General features: G+C 45.4%; 4 protein-coding genes across 4 annotated transcripts; 2 read left to right on the plus strand and 2 right to left on the minus strand.

Moving 5' to 3' along the window:
- Positions 1-362: 362 nt before the first annotated feature.
- On the plus strand, positions 363-8,069 carry LOC131465149 (cilia- and flagella-associated protein 46-like). Its single transcript, XM_058637526.1, has one exon. It carries the CDS (start codon positions 373-375, stop codon positions 8,011-8,013), a length of 7,641 nt encoding a protein of 2,546 aa, XP_058493509.1. The 5' UTR covers positions 363-372; the 3' UTR covers positions 8,014-8,069.
- Positions 8,070-8,072: 3 nt separating this feature from the next.
- On the minus strand, positions 8,073-9,956 carry spaca6 (sperm acrosome associated 6). Its single transcript, XM_058637532.1, has one exon. It carries the CDS (start codon positions 9,945-9,947, stop codon positions 8,940-8,942), a length of 1,008 nt encoding a protein of 335 aa, XP_058493515.1. The 5' UTR covers positions 9,948-9,956; the 3' UTR covers positions 8,073-8,939.
- Positions 9,957-10,124: 168 nt separating this feature from the next.
- On the plus strand, positions 10,125-11,918 carry LOC131465152 (zinc finger MYND domain-containing protein 10-like). The gene has a single exon (XM_058637531.1). It carries the CDS (start codon positions 10,342-10,344, stop codon positions 11,680-11,682), a length of 1,341 nt encoding a protein of 446 aa, XP_058493514.1. The 5' UTR covers positions 10,125-10,341; the 3' UTR covers positions 11,683-11,918.
- On the minus strand, positions 11,788-14,058 carry LOC131465151 (intraflagellar transport protein 56-like). The gene has a single exon (XM_058637530.1). The coding sequence runs from the start codon at positions 13,834-13,836 to the stop codon at positions 12,172-12,174; it is 1,665 nt and encodes a 554-aa protein (XP_058493513.1). The 5' UTR covers positions 13,837-14,058; the 3' UTR covers positions 11,788-12,171.
- Positions 14,059-14,640: the final 582 nt, after the last annotated feature.

Below are 14,640 nucleotides of genomic sequence, written 5' to 3' on the forward strand. Positions count from 1 at the left end.
GTGTCCATGGATTAATCAAAAGCACTTTTCTGCAAATAAACAGGAGATTAACACCGCCCACACTCTATATTGAGCGGTTTAGTGGTTGCTGGGGTAACCATGAAAGAAAATCTCAACTGTTGGTTGAGGCTGGTGGTGATTTACAGCAGTTTGCAACAGTAATGTTGCGTTTAATCAGTTGCTTATTCTTCTCCACCTCTTCCATGCTTCCTTATTCCTTTGATCTAATCTAATTTTCAGTAGTAGCCTATGAGTTACCTTGGAAAATGTGGAAGGGAATCCCTTGAAAGATCAAAGGCGGCAGAGTTGGTCTATTGGCTAAAATCAAGTAACGGGGAGGAATAGACGATGGCTAATTAACTTTTACCAGATATGGAGAATGATATTCGACATTTTCTAACCAAGGCAACAGAGCAAGAAGACTGTGAAGCTCTGCAGTCAGCCTATGATTTAATCAAGAATTTGGCACCACACATTGTCCCAGAGCTGTATGTTCTGTGTGCAGAAGCAGCTCTAGAGCTGCATTGTTTGGAGATTAGCACACTATGTCTGGAGAAATACTTTGAGGGAAATCCACAAGCAAATCAAATTTTATGTCGAGCCTACCTCTGCCAAGGCCGTCTGAAGTCTCCGCCAGCCTATGGGAACGTTAAAGCTTTTGAGGAGGCTATAGAATACTTCCTTCAAGCAATTGAAATTGCGAAGAATGAGCCAAGATGTCACTTCCTGGTGTTCAATGCCTCAGTGCTATATTTCCATATGGTTCACCCTCTCCTGCTGCCAGGGCGCTGCCTCTACCTGGTTCCCTCCCTTGGGAAGGTAGTGCAAGCTCTGGAACAGGTTGCAAACAAGGACCACAGTTGGAGGGCAGAACTTACATTGCACCTGATAACATGTCTTGTTGACTCAGGAAGAAAGAGGGAAGCTGCAGAGATCGCCAAAGATATAGAAGAATTTATCAAGGCACACACCCCGCATCTTTTTTCAAGACTCTTTAAGTTGCAAGTACAACACAGTCTTACAGACAGTTTTACCATCAATAGAACAATCAAGCAGGACACCGCCTCAGCAGTCATTTACAAAATACAGGAATTAAAGACACTGGAAAAAGAGGGTAACCTAACAAAACATGATTCTACCAAACTTGAGGAAATGTTTTCTCTCTTGGTGGGTGGTACCAAAACATCCACTGTGCCAGTGATTCGTAATGCATTGCCCATCCAAACAGCTGACAGAGTTGCCTTCCTCCTGGAGTTGGCTTTGCTGTCCTTGCAAGCAAAGTATCCGAACGTAGCTGCCAACTGTTTGAAAGAGCTAAAGTTGGTTGAAGAAGTTAGTATTGTCCAATCCATATTAATGAAATGTGTCAAAGCTGAATTACACCTCCTGAAGAAAGAGGCAAATATAAATGACTATTCCAAAGCCAGCGTGGAGCACCGGCTGAAGGATATTGGCAAACTAGATCAGTTGTTGCAGAGTGCAGTGAGAGAGGGAGACCCTCAGGCTGTTCAGGCAGTGTGTGCTACACAGTGGAAGTTTTGCTTGCCCCTCTTGCAATACACCCTTAGGAAATACATCAAAACACCCCTGCTCAGAGTGGCACAAGAATTGGAAGACGTCCAAAGTATATTGTTGGAGATGCGATGTCAAATCCACTCAGAGCTAGCTAAGATCACAGAGGAGGAGGGGTGCCTTGAGGCCTCTTTGACTCACCTTCAGAAAGCCATCCTGTTGGATGATGGGACGCGACATGAACAACTGTCATCAGCTTTACATCTCCTGCAGGTCAGAAGGACCCCTTTCCAAGCACTATCCCAAAATAAAGACAAAGCTGCTATGCTTCTGCAGCAGACAAGGGGCAAGCAACCTCATAACTCAGACATTCGTCCCACCCTCGTTGCTGTTGGTCTCCATTTGGGTCAGGAAGATTTTCAGATGGTGCTGGATGGAGACAATATATCCAAAATTCCTGTAGACATTCGTGGATCTGGACCAGTGGCTCAGCTCTCTGCTAGGGCTCAACATCACTCTGCATCTTTACAGAGACTGGACAGTCACCTAGCCAAACAAGCCAGAGGCGCTGACCGCAAAGAGAGGATGAAGTTGTGGGCAAGTCTGGCAAAGACCGCCAGGAAACATGAAGTTTGGGATGTGTGCCGAGGTGCTTGTCGATTCTGCTTATTTTATGATAAGAGATGGAAGATTTCCAAGGCTCAGGACAAGAGCTGTGACGAATGTCTTAATGATTGTAATAACAGGTCTGTTACGGATTGCTTGCGCATTTTAGCTGAAACCTACTTCATTAGTGCTGAAGCCACCATCCAAAAGCTATTAACTGAAGGGGTGCAGCTGTACAGCCCTGCAGTCCTGCCACAAAAGCCAGGGGGTGCGTCTAAGAAGAACCCACACTGGGTAATATACTCAAACTGGGTCCAGGATCTGTCTGAACATGCCACCTCTAACTTCTTGCGGGCAGCAGAGCTGGGAATGGAAATCATGGAGCCATGGGTGGTTACAAATGCAGCCATTTACCTCTGGAACTACAGCAGCAACTTACTTGTGGCTGGAGAATGTCAACATCTGCTTCCTTCCTTTCAGAGTCTATTGGAGATGCTTCAAAAGCTGGAGTCCCCGGGGAATTGTGCCCTGGTTGTTCTGTTATGTAACGCTGTGGCCCAGGGGTTGATGAAGTCTGTTCGTGGACCAGAGGGTGACGAGCCAAACTTGCCAGTTAATGAGGGCAAAAGCAGTTCAGTGAAAAGAATGAAGAATACTGCTGCTCTGCAGGATATCTATAGAGCATTGGAGCTGTGTGACTATGCCCTTCAATTACCCAACTGCAACATGCCAGGGGAGATGGTTTCTATCGCAGCAAAGAAGCAGTTGGTGGCTACATGGGTACAGATCAAGATGTTGTTGCAACAGCAGATAGACTTAAAAAACTATTTCAAAGATGAGCGTATGAATGAGGAAATATTGATGAGAGTCCTTGTTGCAGTGGAAATGCACCAATGCAATAGGACCCCAAGACAAATGGAGTTCTCTGCTCCTAGTCTCACCACACTGGTAACTATGGCATCAGAGTGCAGCTGGACCGATGCTGTAGTAGAGCTGCACGTATGGTGCCAGTTGGCTTCCCTCTGTTACTCTGCCAAGGACCACGGATTGGTGTTGTGCTGCACTGAGAGTGCGCTACAGCTAGAAGAAATGGCAGAAAAACAAATCAACACTTTGCCCTGTGTTTTGTATGACATGATTGCCGTAAATGAGATGCTCAGCAGTGCAGCTTGTTCAAGGGGATTAAGCTTAGTCCATGAGTCCAAAGGTGATCTACAGACTTACAGAGAGGCTATGAAGTTTATTTTATCCAGCATCAGCTATGCAGAAAAGGCTAACAATCCAGATTTGTGTCTCACAGCTGCCAGACATTACTGGAACACTTGTTTACCCTTGATACAGACTCCTGAGGAAAGATGGACACTCAAAGATGATCTGGAAAAGATACTTACTGCTCTGTTCCATACCACCACCAAACATGAAGAAAAAGAGATCAAAGAGAAAGAATCACTTATCCTGACAGGCCTGTATTTTGGAAGTTCAAAACAGGAAGTAAGAAATGAAGAGGGCCTAACCCTGAGAGCAGCCATTTATAGTTCGTTGCTTCATATCTACATAGATGAATCTGACAGGAAAAGTGCTCTGCAGCTGCTGGACAAGGCTATTAACAACATCCCCTCCACCAGACAAGCACTGTCTCTGCTCAAACATTGCATAAAAGTTAAAGCACGACTGGGAGAAAGTGTCCTGACGGACATGCAAAGGGTCCGGGATGACGAACAATGCAGTTCACTTATGTGGCATCAGCTGGCACTGTGTGCTACCAATATGAGCCACAAGGTTACCTACTACCAGAAATCAATCTCATCTCTGTTCAGCACTGAGACCCAGTGGCAGAAGGTTGACCTCATCCTGGAGTTTGGACAGTGGCTGTATTTTCACAACTTTCCAGAAGCCAGTGCCCAACACCAAGTTCAATGGGCCATCGACATCCTGCTACATCTGGATCCTGAACCTGAACCGGATCCTGAACTTGATACTGAACTGGATCCTGAACAAAATCCTGAACAAGAGTCCACACAGAGCAGTTTGAATACACAGGACATTTCCTTGGTGGGAGCCCAGAGCTTGTTGTTCAGGCAAAATATGTCCAGTCTGGATGAAGTGCGTCACCTGGATGGCTTAGTAAGAGCACACACTCTGCTTGCTGTCATGGCTGGCAGGACTTCACCTGAGCACCAGCTTAACCTGGTCATAGCCTACACTTTTGTACTTCAAATATGGCAGGTTTCATTGGAGGCTGCTTCTATGCTGCTCCAGCCTCAGCCCCCCCCAACGTCACTCAAAAAGAAGAAAAAAAGTGCAAAAGGGAAAACCCCACAACATAAAAAAGCTAAATCTGTTATGTCACCTCCTTCCTGCCCAGAGGACTGGGCAAAGTACATCTGTCCTGATGAAGTCAGGGACATTTTCAAAGGCAACAGTAACCCCCAGTGTATTAATACACATAGCATTACAAACCAAACTCAAAGCATATTTTATCTGAATGTGCTGGAAAAAGAGCTGCACTCAATCTCCCTTGATCACCTGACTTTGCCTGTACTGCATCTGGCTGAACTCATTGCCCATGACCTAACTGACAAGAGAAGCCTGTCTGATCTCTATCGACTCAAAATCCTCTGGACCTGTTATGAGCTGGGCTTGGAAACACATTCACAATATCAAATAATTCTCCAGGATTTGTGTGAAACCAAGGATGAAGAACAGATAACGTGCCACACAGCGATTGCTCGTTCAAATAATAGGAGAGACCCTCACAAACCTTGTAATCAGAAAGCTGAGAGGGATGACAATGCCTGGCCTGGACAACAAAGTATGAATGTGTTTGCTCAGGACATTTGGCTGGACAAAGCTGAGGTTTGCCTCAGCATGGGGCTCTATCAACCAGCACGACAGCTCCTGGCAGAGACTCACTTAGTGGCAAGAGAGCTTGGGAATCAGAAAGCACTGGCAAGAAGTTTACTCAGTCTGGCCACTCTGGCTTGTGAAGAGCAGAAGCCTGCCCAAGCCCTGACCCTTCTGGACAAAACTCAAGACCTCAGTGGTGATGAAGAGTTCTGGTACCAGTTTACACTCATCAAGGTAAGAGCTTTAGTAGGCCAGAGACACCAAGATGTACAAACAAAAATTGATCATGTCATAAAGCAGGGCTGTGGGGCTCTAAAGCTGGTCATGGAGCAGCAGATAAATAGAGCCCCAGAGATCACATTCTTGATCACTTCATTAGAGATGAGAGGTGCCAAGGAATGTATAGGTACCCTTCACAGTGAACCTGGAATGACACTCTGCTACGAGAATGTCCAGAGGGTTATGGCTGCCTGCAGTACACTAAGAGAGTGTGTCAGTAGTTTCACAAAACTCAACCATAGACAACAGGCAGCAGAGGCAAGTGCAGAGAGCGCACATGGTATGAGACTTTTAGCCAACCGTGCAATCACAAAAGAGGAGAAGCAGCGCTTCCTGCTTGCTGGCCTCTCCCAATTGCAGCAGGCTGTTGTACTGCAGGAGCATGTGGTGCTGAATGCTCAGAGCCTGCTCCCCCAACAAAAGACTTGTGAATTTTCACTGACGGCTATGTGGAGGCTGATGCACCTGCGACTAGCTCTGGCAGATTTTTCTCTGGCCATGCTGGAGGAGCTGTGTGCTGAAGAGACACACCAAGCTCTGTCCCGTCAGAGGAAAACCTCAACTGAGATTATACTGGAGGAGTTTCTAAGCAGCACACTTGAGCCAAACCCAATAGAGCAGGAATGGATGAATGTTAGCAGTACTTTGGGGCAGGTGGCTCTGTGCCAGCTAGGTGCCGTCAGTTCTTGCTCTTTGAACAACATGGAGACCCAAGCTCGCTGCCTTTGTCTCATGGGGAAGTACTTGAGACTGCAGGCTATGCAGATGGACCCTATTTATGTGAGCGATCTCTGGGACAAACGCAAGCATCGTGAGGCCTTATCTGACCATGAAACCACTTCTGTACAGTCTGAGAATTCAGAGAATGGGAAAGACAAAGAATCAAATCCAAAAGACCCAAAGACAACTGTCAAAAGTACTGAGCTAATGCAGAGAAGGTATAAAACCAAGCATCTATTGGCACAAGCTACTAAGGCCCTCAGTGAAGCCGTCAGCTTGTTTCTCCAACACAACCCGTCATCCTCCATGCTGGCTGATGCTTCTATCAACATATTGGGTTGTCTTGGCCAAATGGAACCTGCAATGGCAGGTCAGTATCTTGCCCTCTTTCAGAGCTGCTGCACTGTGTCGCTGACAAATGAAGTCCTGCGTTCTGCATGTGTTGACACCAACGTGTCCCAACTCTCAGCACTATACAGTCTACACAAGAACCTGCTCCACTATCAAGGGAAGAGGCCCAGCAGCATGCTGAAGGGGTTGGAGGACTCCCTTAACCACCTCTCCAAGGCCTTCAGCCAGCTGACCATTAATCCCAACCACTTCAACATCCTTAAAGAGCTCCCATCCAACCTGAAAATCCTGCTGCTTCAGCACTCTGAAGATGGATCAGAACTTTATGGAGCCTTCTATGAGATGAGCAAAACTTCAGAAAATAAAGCAAAGACTAATGGTGTTCCAGATACTCTGACATGCTCTAATTTGGCCAAGGTTCCAGTCTGTCCACAGGATCTGCTGACATTGAGGGAGCAGATTCAAACATTTGGTCAGGATACTAGATGTTCCCTCATTAAGGAAGTCTGTTTGCACTGTACAAAGGGCAACCTGGAGGCCTTTGAGAAGCATCAGAAATCTGCTACAGATAAAAGGTTAACGCCTCATTTCTGCAAAATTGTACAGGATATGGAAGACTATTTGAAACCGCTGCTTGCGCAGTTTAACTTCTCTTGCTTACGACCCCAAGTGGAAATAGAATCACCCATTGAAACGACAAAATCCAAAGATAAGAAAAAGAAGCAAAACTTGCCTAAACCAATCCCATACCCAGGTGAATATGTGGTATTGCTGGCAGACAGGAAGTTGCTGGATTTGCCACTGGAATCCTTACCCTTTCTGCTGGAGGAAGGTGTGATCTCTGTGTCACGAGACCTTTCCCTCCAGCTTCTTCACAGTAGATTGAACAAAGTGAAACCAGAGAGTGTTCAATGTGACAATGAAAAAAAGACCAAAAGTGGCAAGAAAAGTAAGTCGAAGAAAAAAGAAAAAGAAAACCAAAGTAGCAAAGCGATACCGGACTTACCCTCAAACACCTTCTCAGTTGACTTTCGAAATGTAAAATATATTGCTGATTCTTACAATGGCGGCAAATTTGAGACTAGTTTGACTACGAAGATGATGGAGATTATGGACACAAGTAAGGTTTCCAAACTTCAGAAGGATGACTTCATGGGCAGTCTGTCTGAGTTGGAGCGCCTACTGTGCAAATGCAGTGCCTTTATTTACCTTGGGAAGGAGCACTTCATGGCTAACATCTCACCTGGCAAACTAGCAGCCCTCCAACTGTCAAAGTGCCGCATGGCTCTCCTCTTTGAGCAAGTTCACAACGATGCCAGCAGTCTCCAGCAGTCAGTCCATGACACGCACACTAGCGCTGGACAGTTTCCCCAGTTGAAAACCCAGGAGACTGCTCTGCTATTGAGTTTGTGTGGTGTTGGCTGTATTGTTGTTAATCAGTGGCAGAGTAGCTTTCAACAGACAGCAAACAATATGGTAACTTTACTAGACAACCTGGTGAGAGTCAGACAAACCTGTGGTCAGACCATCCATGCCTTGAGAAGGAATGGTTCAAAGATGATGCATAAGGCTACAGGATCACATGATCCATTACGACTCACTGATTCAAAGAAAGTTGATGTTCCCAACAAAATCACTCTCAAACCATCATCCTTCAACTGCGTACTTTATGGACTCCCTTACTTAACTTTTACATAATACATCATTTCATTCTTGTATTTCACACTTCGAGATGATGACAGGGAGTCGTGGGCAAGCTTTGAAAATATCATTGTATGCAAATATTGTAATATTTTACTGTGCAATACTATAATGTACAGCAGATGTATGGTCCAATAACTCCATGTCATAAATCAAATTTTTTCTTTATATTATTGCAAATTATGTCTTGAGATGTACCTTTTGGAGATTAACTGATTTATTTTTTGTTTCTTTTCACAAGTGCAACATTTTCTTGTACAACCTGACACACTACACCATTGAAAGCCATTTTAGGTTTTGTGTGGGTGAAGACATTTCTTGAAACAATGGCGTGCTTAACCCTTCTGTTAACAACTTGGCATGCATACTACTCATCTCACAGACGATCTGTCCAGGGTCTGACCCTGCCTTTTGCCCTATGTCAGCTGAGGTTGGCACAGCACCCCACGCAACCCTCATGTGGCGGATAAAGTGGTAGAAGACGGATGGATGGAGACTGGAAAATAGAGAAATAGAGCTTTGCACCCATATACTTCAAGACTTTCGTTAACAGACAAGATTCACCAGCGCGTCACACTTTTGTGACGTCAGCCCCTCAGTACCGTAATTCCTTAACTGTCAAATAACTGCCAGATCTCGAAAGTGAAAGTTATCTTGGAGAAGGGAAGCAGAAAGCAACAAAATTATACAACTATACAATCAATATAAATACAGGCAGCCTGATTATCTTGATGGTCTTAAGAGGCTTAAGAACAAAAAAGTTAAAAACATTGTAAAAGAAAAGTTGTTTTGTGGATAAGTCCAGAGTATAAATCTACCTCAACTCTGGGTTAACTAAGAACCCTAGGGGTTAGTTAACTAACAACGACGCTCACACTATATGTATAATTACTTTACTACTATATTGCTCTACGTGTAGCTGTTTAACTGTCCAGATCGTCTCCATCCTTTTTAGAAAGATTAGTTTTCTCTGGTAACGACCAATACAAAGCCCCGAGGGTGAGGAAGAGCAGGAGCAGCAAAGAAGTTAAACAGGCTATAAGAAGCAGCAGTGGAGGGAGAAAGACGTGGGGAGGATCATCAGCTGCAGTGCTGCCAAGTAACCTCCCTCCTGGAAGCAGAGACAGGTCGAATATGTCCTGCAGCTTTTCATAACCTCTCGTATGGTGAGAGGTTATGAAAAGATAGAAGTATAGTCTCACGATGGAGCGCTGGTCTGAGAAGATCTCACACATGTAGGTGCCCTGATGCTGCGGGCTGGCTGAAGAGATAGAATAAAGCTTGTCCACCCCAACAGTCACTACTTCAAACTGATTCATCTGCTGCGTTTCCACCTCTTCTGCGAACCTCCACATTATCTTGATGTTGTCTGGCAAGCGAAATTGCACGTCGCACCACATTCGACTCCTGTTATTCTCCGTGACGTTGATTCTTCGAACTGGACAGTCGAGAGGGAGCTCACAGGAGACGTACCTGCAGGTATCACAGTTGTACACAGCACCTGCACTCTGGAAACCACATGGAGGGACACATCCAGAGGCTCGAGGCAGTCTGGACGCAGCTGCGATGAAATTGTCTGCTGCTGTCTGAAGCCTCCCCTCATACATCGCCGGGACTACATTTTCCATTAGGCCAAATTCAGCTTCCAAGGGCCGAATTTCTGCATGCAAAATATCATTCAGCTGCTTATCATATCCACGACCTACTCTGCCAGCCTCAATCACACTGTTGTTATTGTTGAATATACGGTTCAACATCCTCATGCAGGTATCTATAACCATGTGTGACCTGGTGTGTTCAAAACACAGACGAACACGGTCTCTTGCCTCAAAAAAGCACTGATAGCAGCTCTGAGAGGAGCTGAACAGCAAGCTAATGCACACGAGCCACAGAGCAGATTTTACAATGCAGGAATTCATCTGGAGCTGCATTGAAGAGGAACTTGTGTGGAACTTTGGCCTGCGATAATAGTTTAGGCTCTTTCCTGTTCATCAGTGTTTTGCTGTGACAACACCGGATGTCAAATGACTTTTACATTTGATTTTACACTAGTAGGCAAATTTGTGCCAACCAGACATCCTCCTCTTCCAGTAAGTTCCAGCCAGCTGTAGACTAAGGTCTCTCCACTAAGATATGAAAGCATAAGCAGACATGTTGCTCTCCCTTCATGTCACAACATGAAAGTACTGAACAAAAAACAACTACCATACAAAACTGACCAACTTTGATCTGTGTTTTTGGTATTTCTGAAAAATTATTGCTGCAGCATGAGGAAAATACAAACACCAGTTGGTCGGGTTCACAACCCATGCTAACTTAAATGATATGGACTCGTATGTGATCTCTCCGGGGGAAGCAGAGGGAATCGTTCAAAGTCTGGAAACCTTCCCCCTCAAGGAAGTCGGCTCTACAAGGTGGTTCAGACAGCATGAGCTACTTGAGAAGCTTAACATGCAGGCAGTACTAAATGCCTCCGCCATGCATGATGAGGTTATCAAGGAGCTCCTGGTGTTGTATAGAAAGATTCCTCTTCTGGTCCATGAGATGATCCTCATTGAGGTGTGGAAGCACAAAGTGTTTCCGATCTTATGTCAACTGCAGGACTTCCAACCCAGGAGCACATTTCATCTTTACATGGTGATCCACCATGAAGCAACGATTATAAACCTACTTGAGACGATAATGTTTCATAAGGATTTGTGTGAGGCTGCTGATGACTCCGTTCTCGACTTGGTGGATTACTGCCACCGCAAACTCACCTTGTTGGCCAGTAAAGCAGCCAGGGAAGACACTGCAGCTCATGGCCAACACTTCCAGACAGGGAAACCGCATTTATCCTCTGTAGAGGAGTTACAAATTCACAGCAATACAGTGGAGTTTGAGATCTCCCTGAAGGCAGTGTCTGTGCTGCGCTACATCACAGATCATGGTGGCAGTATCAGTGTTATCAATCGTATGCTGTGCATCCATAACATGCCATGTGTACTGGTTCAACTGATCGCCTGCTGCCCATGGAGCCGCTGCAGAGAGGGCGATGTACATAAGTACATTAACAGCAAATGGCAGAAGATTCCCGTTGAGGACCATTTAAAGATGACAAAGCTGGATGGACAGGTCTGGATTTCCCTTTACAATCTGCTATTAAGAGAAGATTGCCAAAGGAAATATGACTTTAACAGTTTCAACAAGAGCCAGCTACTAAAGCTCCGGGGTTTCTTTACGGAGGTGCTGGTTGATCAGCTGCCAAACCTGGTGGAACTACATCGTTTCCTGGCTAATCTCTCAGTTACTGACCCCGCTCCTCCGAAAAAGGGGCTCATTTTGGAGCAGATTCCAGAAATGTGGAACCACATTGTGAGTGAGAATTCTGGGAAGTGGAAAGCAATCGCAAAATATCAAGCAATAGAAACATTCAACCCATCTGACAATGACCTGAGACTATATGCACAGAGAATGAACCAAACGTACAACTGTGATTCGATGGAGGTATTGCTCCCTGAGAAACCCAAGTGTGGGTCCTGTGGAAAAGAGGCTTCAAAGAGATGCTCTAGATGTCAGGGAGAATGGTACTGTGACCGAGAATGTCAGGTGAAGCACTGGCCTGAACACAGGGAACAGTGTCGGATCATGGCGGACGTCAGAGTGAGAGGACCCAGACAGACCTGAACATCAATCACTAAGGGAGAGACTTCTTGAAGGGACTGCTACTAGATGCAATATGGGACTCCTGATACACACAGAAGAGAGAACAGATCTGCAAGGAGACACAACCACATTTAAATTCTTTAATATCATAACCAATGTTTGTTACAGCTGAAAAGGTTTAGGCCCCATGACAGAAATGTTGTATTCTTTTTGATTTGTAATAAAATACTCTAATGTGTCAGGGTGTAGTTGCACCAGCAGCAAATGCAATTCCTTTGATAATAGCAATAATAAAAAAAAATGTTTGTTTGGCACAAATTCTTATATTTATGTTGTAGTTGCCAATTTTAAATGGATCAATGCTGGATCATGTCCAGGCCAGTAAGAGAAAGAGGAGCGTTTTTAGCCCAACAAACGCCTTTGCCCACAAACTAATTTCAACCTGTCAAACAACATTGAGTTGTCTAACGACTTTATGTAGGCCTATAGTGCGGTGAATAATGACGACTTTTATGAGAGGATGACTCCATTGTCTTTGGCCCACTTCCTCAAAGTTCGGATGATGTATTCAACCTGTGGGTTGCCAGAGTTTTGCAGCAGGTGGACCACCTCCTTTAGTGTCTCCTTAGGCTCCTTATTTGCCAGGATGAGCTGGAAGACGCCAACACAAGCCCCTCTCTTTCCCTCATAGTAGTTGGATTCTGGTTGTAGCTTCTCAAGTGCATCAAACGCCTTGGCTGCATAGTAGAACTGGCCCATCGTGTAGCAGTCGCTGGCGATGAGCTGCAGGAAACTAAAGGAATAAGAGGAGGTGCGCATCTTCAGGTAAAGCTCCCAGGCAAGCTGGCCCTTCTGGTTCATGATGTAGCATCGTGCCAGCCAGCTGAGGTAAATGTAGTCATTCTTGATCTTGTCACTTTGAACAAGCTGAAAAATGACCTCAGCTTCTTTGTAGTAGCCAAGGGCTGCTTTAGCCTGTGCATAGTTAAAGTTAAAGGTATCATCATAATAAAGGTACCTCTTGATTGAGTTAAGATAGACGAGCACATCTTCAAATTGTCTCAAGAGGAAAAAGCAGGATGCTAAGCACTGTCTGCCAGGAACAGTGTCGCATTCGGTGACCAAGCCTCCGACCAGCTGAAAGAACTGCTGTGCGATTTTCAAGTGATCCCTTGATCCATTTTCTCGTCCCCATGTGACATTCACCACTCCTTTCAAAGTGTACTCCTGAGGTGTGGTGGGGACCAAATCTTTGATGAGGTTGTAAGCTTCTTGGGAATTATCTTGTCTGAGATGGTAGATGACCAGGTTGAGTCTGGCCTCGGGGATCACATTGATCAATGGTGGCAACATCTGCAATGCCCCCGCCCCACCACAAAACACCACCAGGTTGTGTTGGATAAGCTCCTTAGCAAACTGAAAGGAGCAGGAGGATGAATTGATCAGGTTCTTCAACTCAGCCTCTGCTGCCCTACTTTTGTCAAGCCTGAAGTGGTTGCAGGCCTTGAGGTTAATGGCAATGGTGGAGTCAGGGATGCTCTGCAAGTACATATTTAAGACTTCCAGGGACCTGTCATAGTAGCCCAGCCTGTAGTAGCACAAAGCCACGTACATGTTCAGGGCTGGGGAATCTCCGTTCTGCAGTGCAAGTTGTCTATAGATATCTATAGCTTCATTGTAGTGGGAATGCATGTAGTTAATGGATGCCAGGCTTAGATTGTCCTCTATAGTATCCTTCAGGTTCTTGTGAAATTCCATCAGGTTTTTCTCAGCGTTAAACTTGTGAGCCAAGTGGAGGAGCAGCCTGTTTTGGAGGGGGGACACTGGAGCCTTACACGCAGCCTCCTCAGCCTCTTTATAGAGCCCAAGAAAAAAGAGGGAACAGGCTAAATAGGCCCACACCTCGGCAGGACATTCAGGGTCTCTGGTCAGAGACTGGTATTCCTCCATAGCTCTTTTGAAATCACCTAAGTGGAAGGCACAGTAGCCAATCCAGAGGTCGGCATGCTTCACATTCTCTCCAATACTTCTCTGAAACTCCAACAGTGTCAGGGCCCCAAGGAAGTCCCTATGTTGCAAGTAATCCTTCAAGTGGGGCACTTTTGTTTGGTTTTTCTTCTGGATGCTTCTCACCGTTTCCCCTCCAAAAAGTGGTTTCACACCAAAGTGGATCATATTGTTCAGTCTTGAAAAGATGACTGATCTATTACATGACTTAATAATGCATAACGAGTGACATTAAAAACGACCTTAAATGACGACCAGAATAAGCAGGTTGTTTCATTGTTAGAAGACTAGATATTAAGGACATGAAAGGAAATTAACCAGTCTGCTACAAGTTAGTGTTGCTTGGCACTGTCCTTTGATGTTCGTTTGAAGGATGTCCCTAACAACCCAAGACACACAGTGTGCTAACTGCAAGTTGTACAATGTATAATGGTGACCCAGGATGTGAGCTTTGGCATCTTCTGTGCATCCCTGGTGGTTCTGCTGATGGTCCTGATAGCTGTGATACTTCTTTGCTGGATGCTTCGACACAAACAAAACACAAACATCACAGAGCTTCAAGTCTCAGGAGGACAACCCACCCGTGTGCTGAAAATCAAAACAAAGCCAGACCATGCCAATAAGCTGCTGGAACAGCTGCTGGACCGAGTCTTTGTCCCGATGGATCCCAGACCAGAATCTGTTGGAGAACCTGTAGCAGAACCTGGGGAGGAACAGGAATTGGATTTAGGAAATGTTACTTGTACACCCTCTCCCCCTGCTGATCAGGATGAAACCAACTTCTGCACCCCAGTAGTAGAACAATCTTGGTTTGCTCCTCTGTTCTCTCTGGGTGCCACCTGCAGTGAGGACAAATCAGGAGACACAAATAAATTAACAGCACCTGGACAAAGCTGTGAAAGGCAGAGCCCAACCTGATCAAATTCCTCACCCAGGTGATCCACGCTTCGCAGCCCATAAAAGATCAATTTC

Source organism: Solea solea, chromosome 9 (genome assembly GCF_958295425.1).
Source record: "Solea solea chromosome 9, fSolSol10.1, whole genome shotgun sequence".
Taxonomy (NCBI): Eukaryota; Metazoa; Chordata; class Actinopteri; order Pleuronectiformes; family Soleidae; genus Solea; species Solea solea.

Coding starts and splice junctions, on each gene's coding strand:
- LOC131465149 (XM_058637526.1), top strand. CDS start 373: ATGGAGAATGATATTCGACATTTTCTAACCAAGGCAACAGAGCAAGAA.
- LOC131465151 (XM_058637530.1), bottom strand. CDS start 13,836: ATGATCCACTTTGGTGTGAAACCACTTTTTGGAGGGGAAACGGTGAGA.
- LOC131465152 (XM_058637531.1), top strand. CDS start 10,342: ATGGACTCGTATGTGATCTCTCCGGGGGAAGCAGAGGGAATCGTTCAA.
- spaca6 (XM_058637532.1), bottom strand. CDS start 9,947: ATGCAGCTCCAGATGAATTCCTGCATTGTAAAATCTGCTCTGTGGCTC.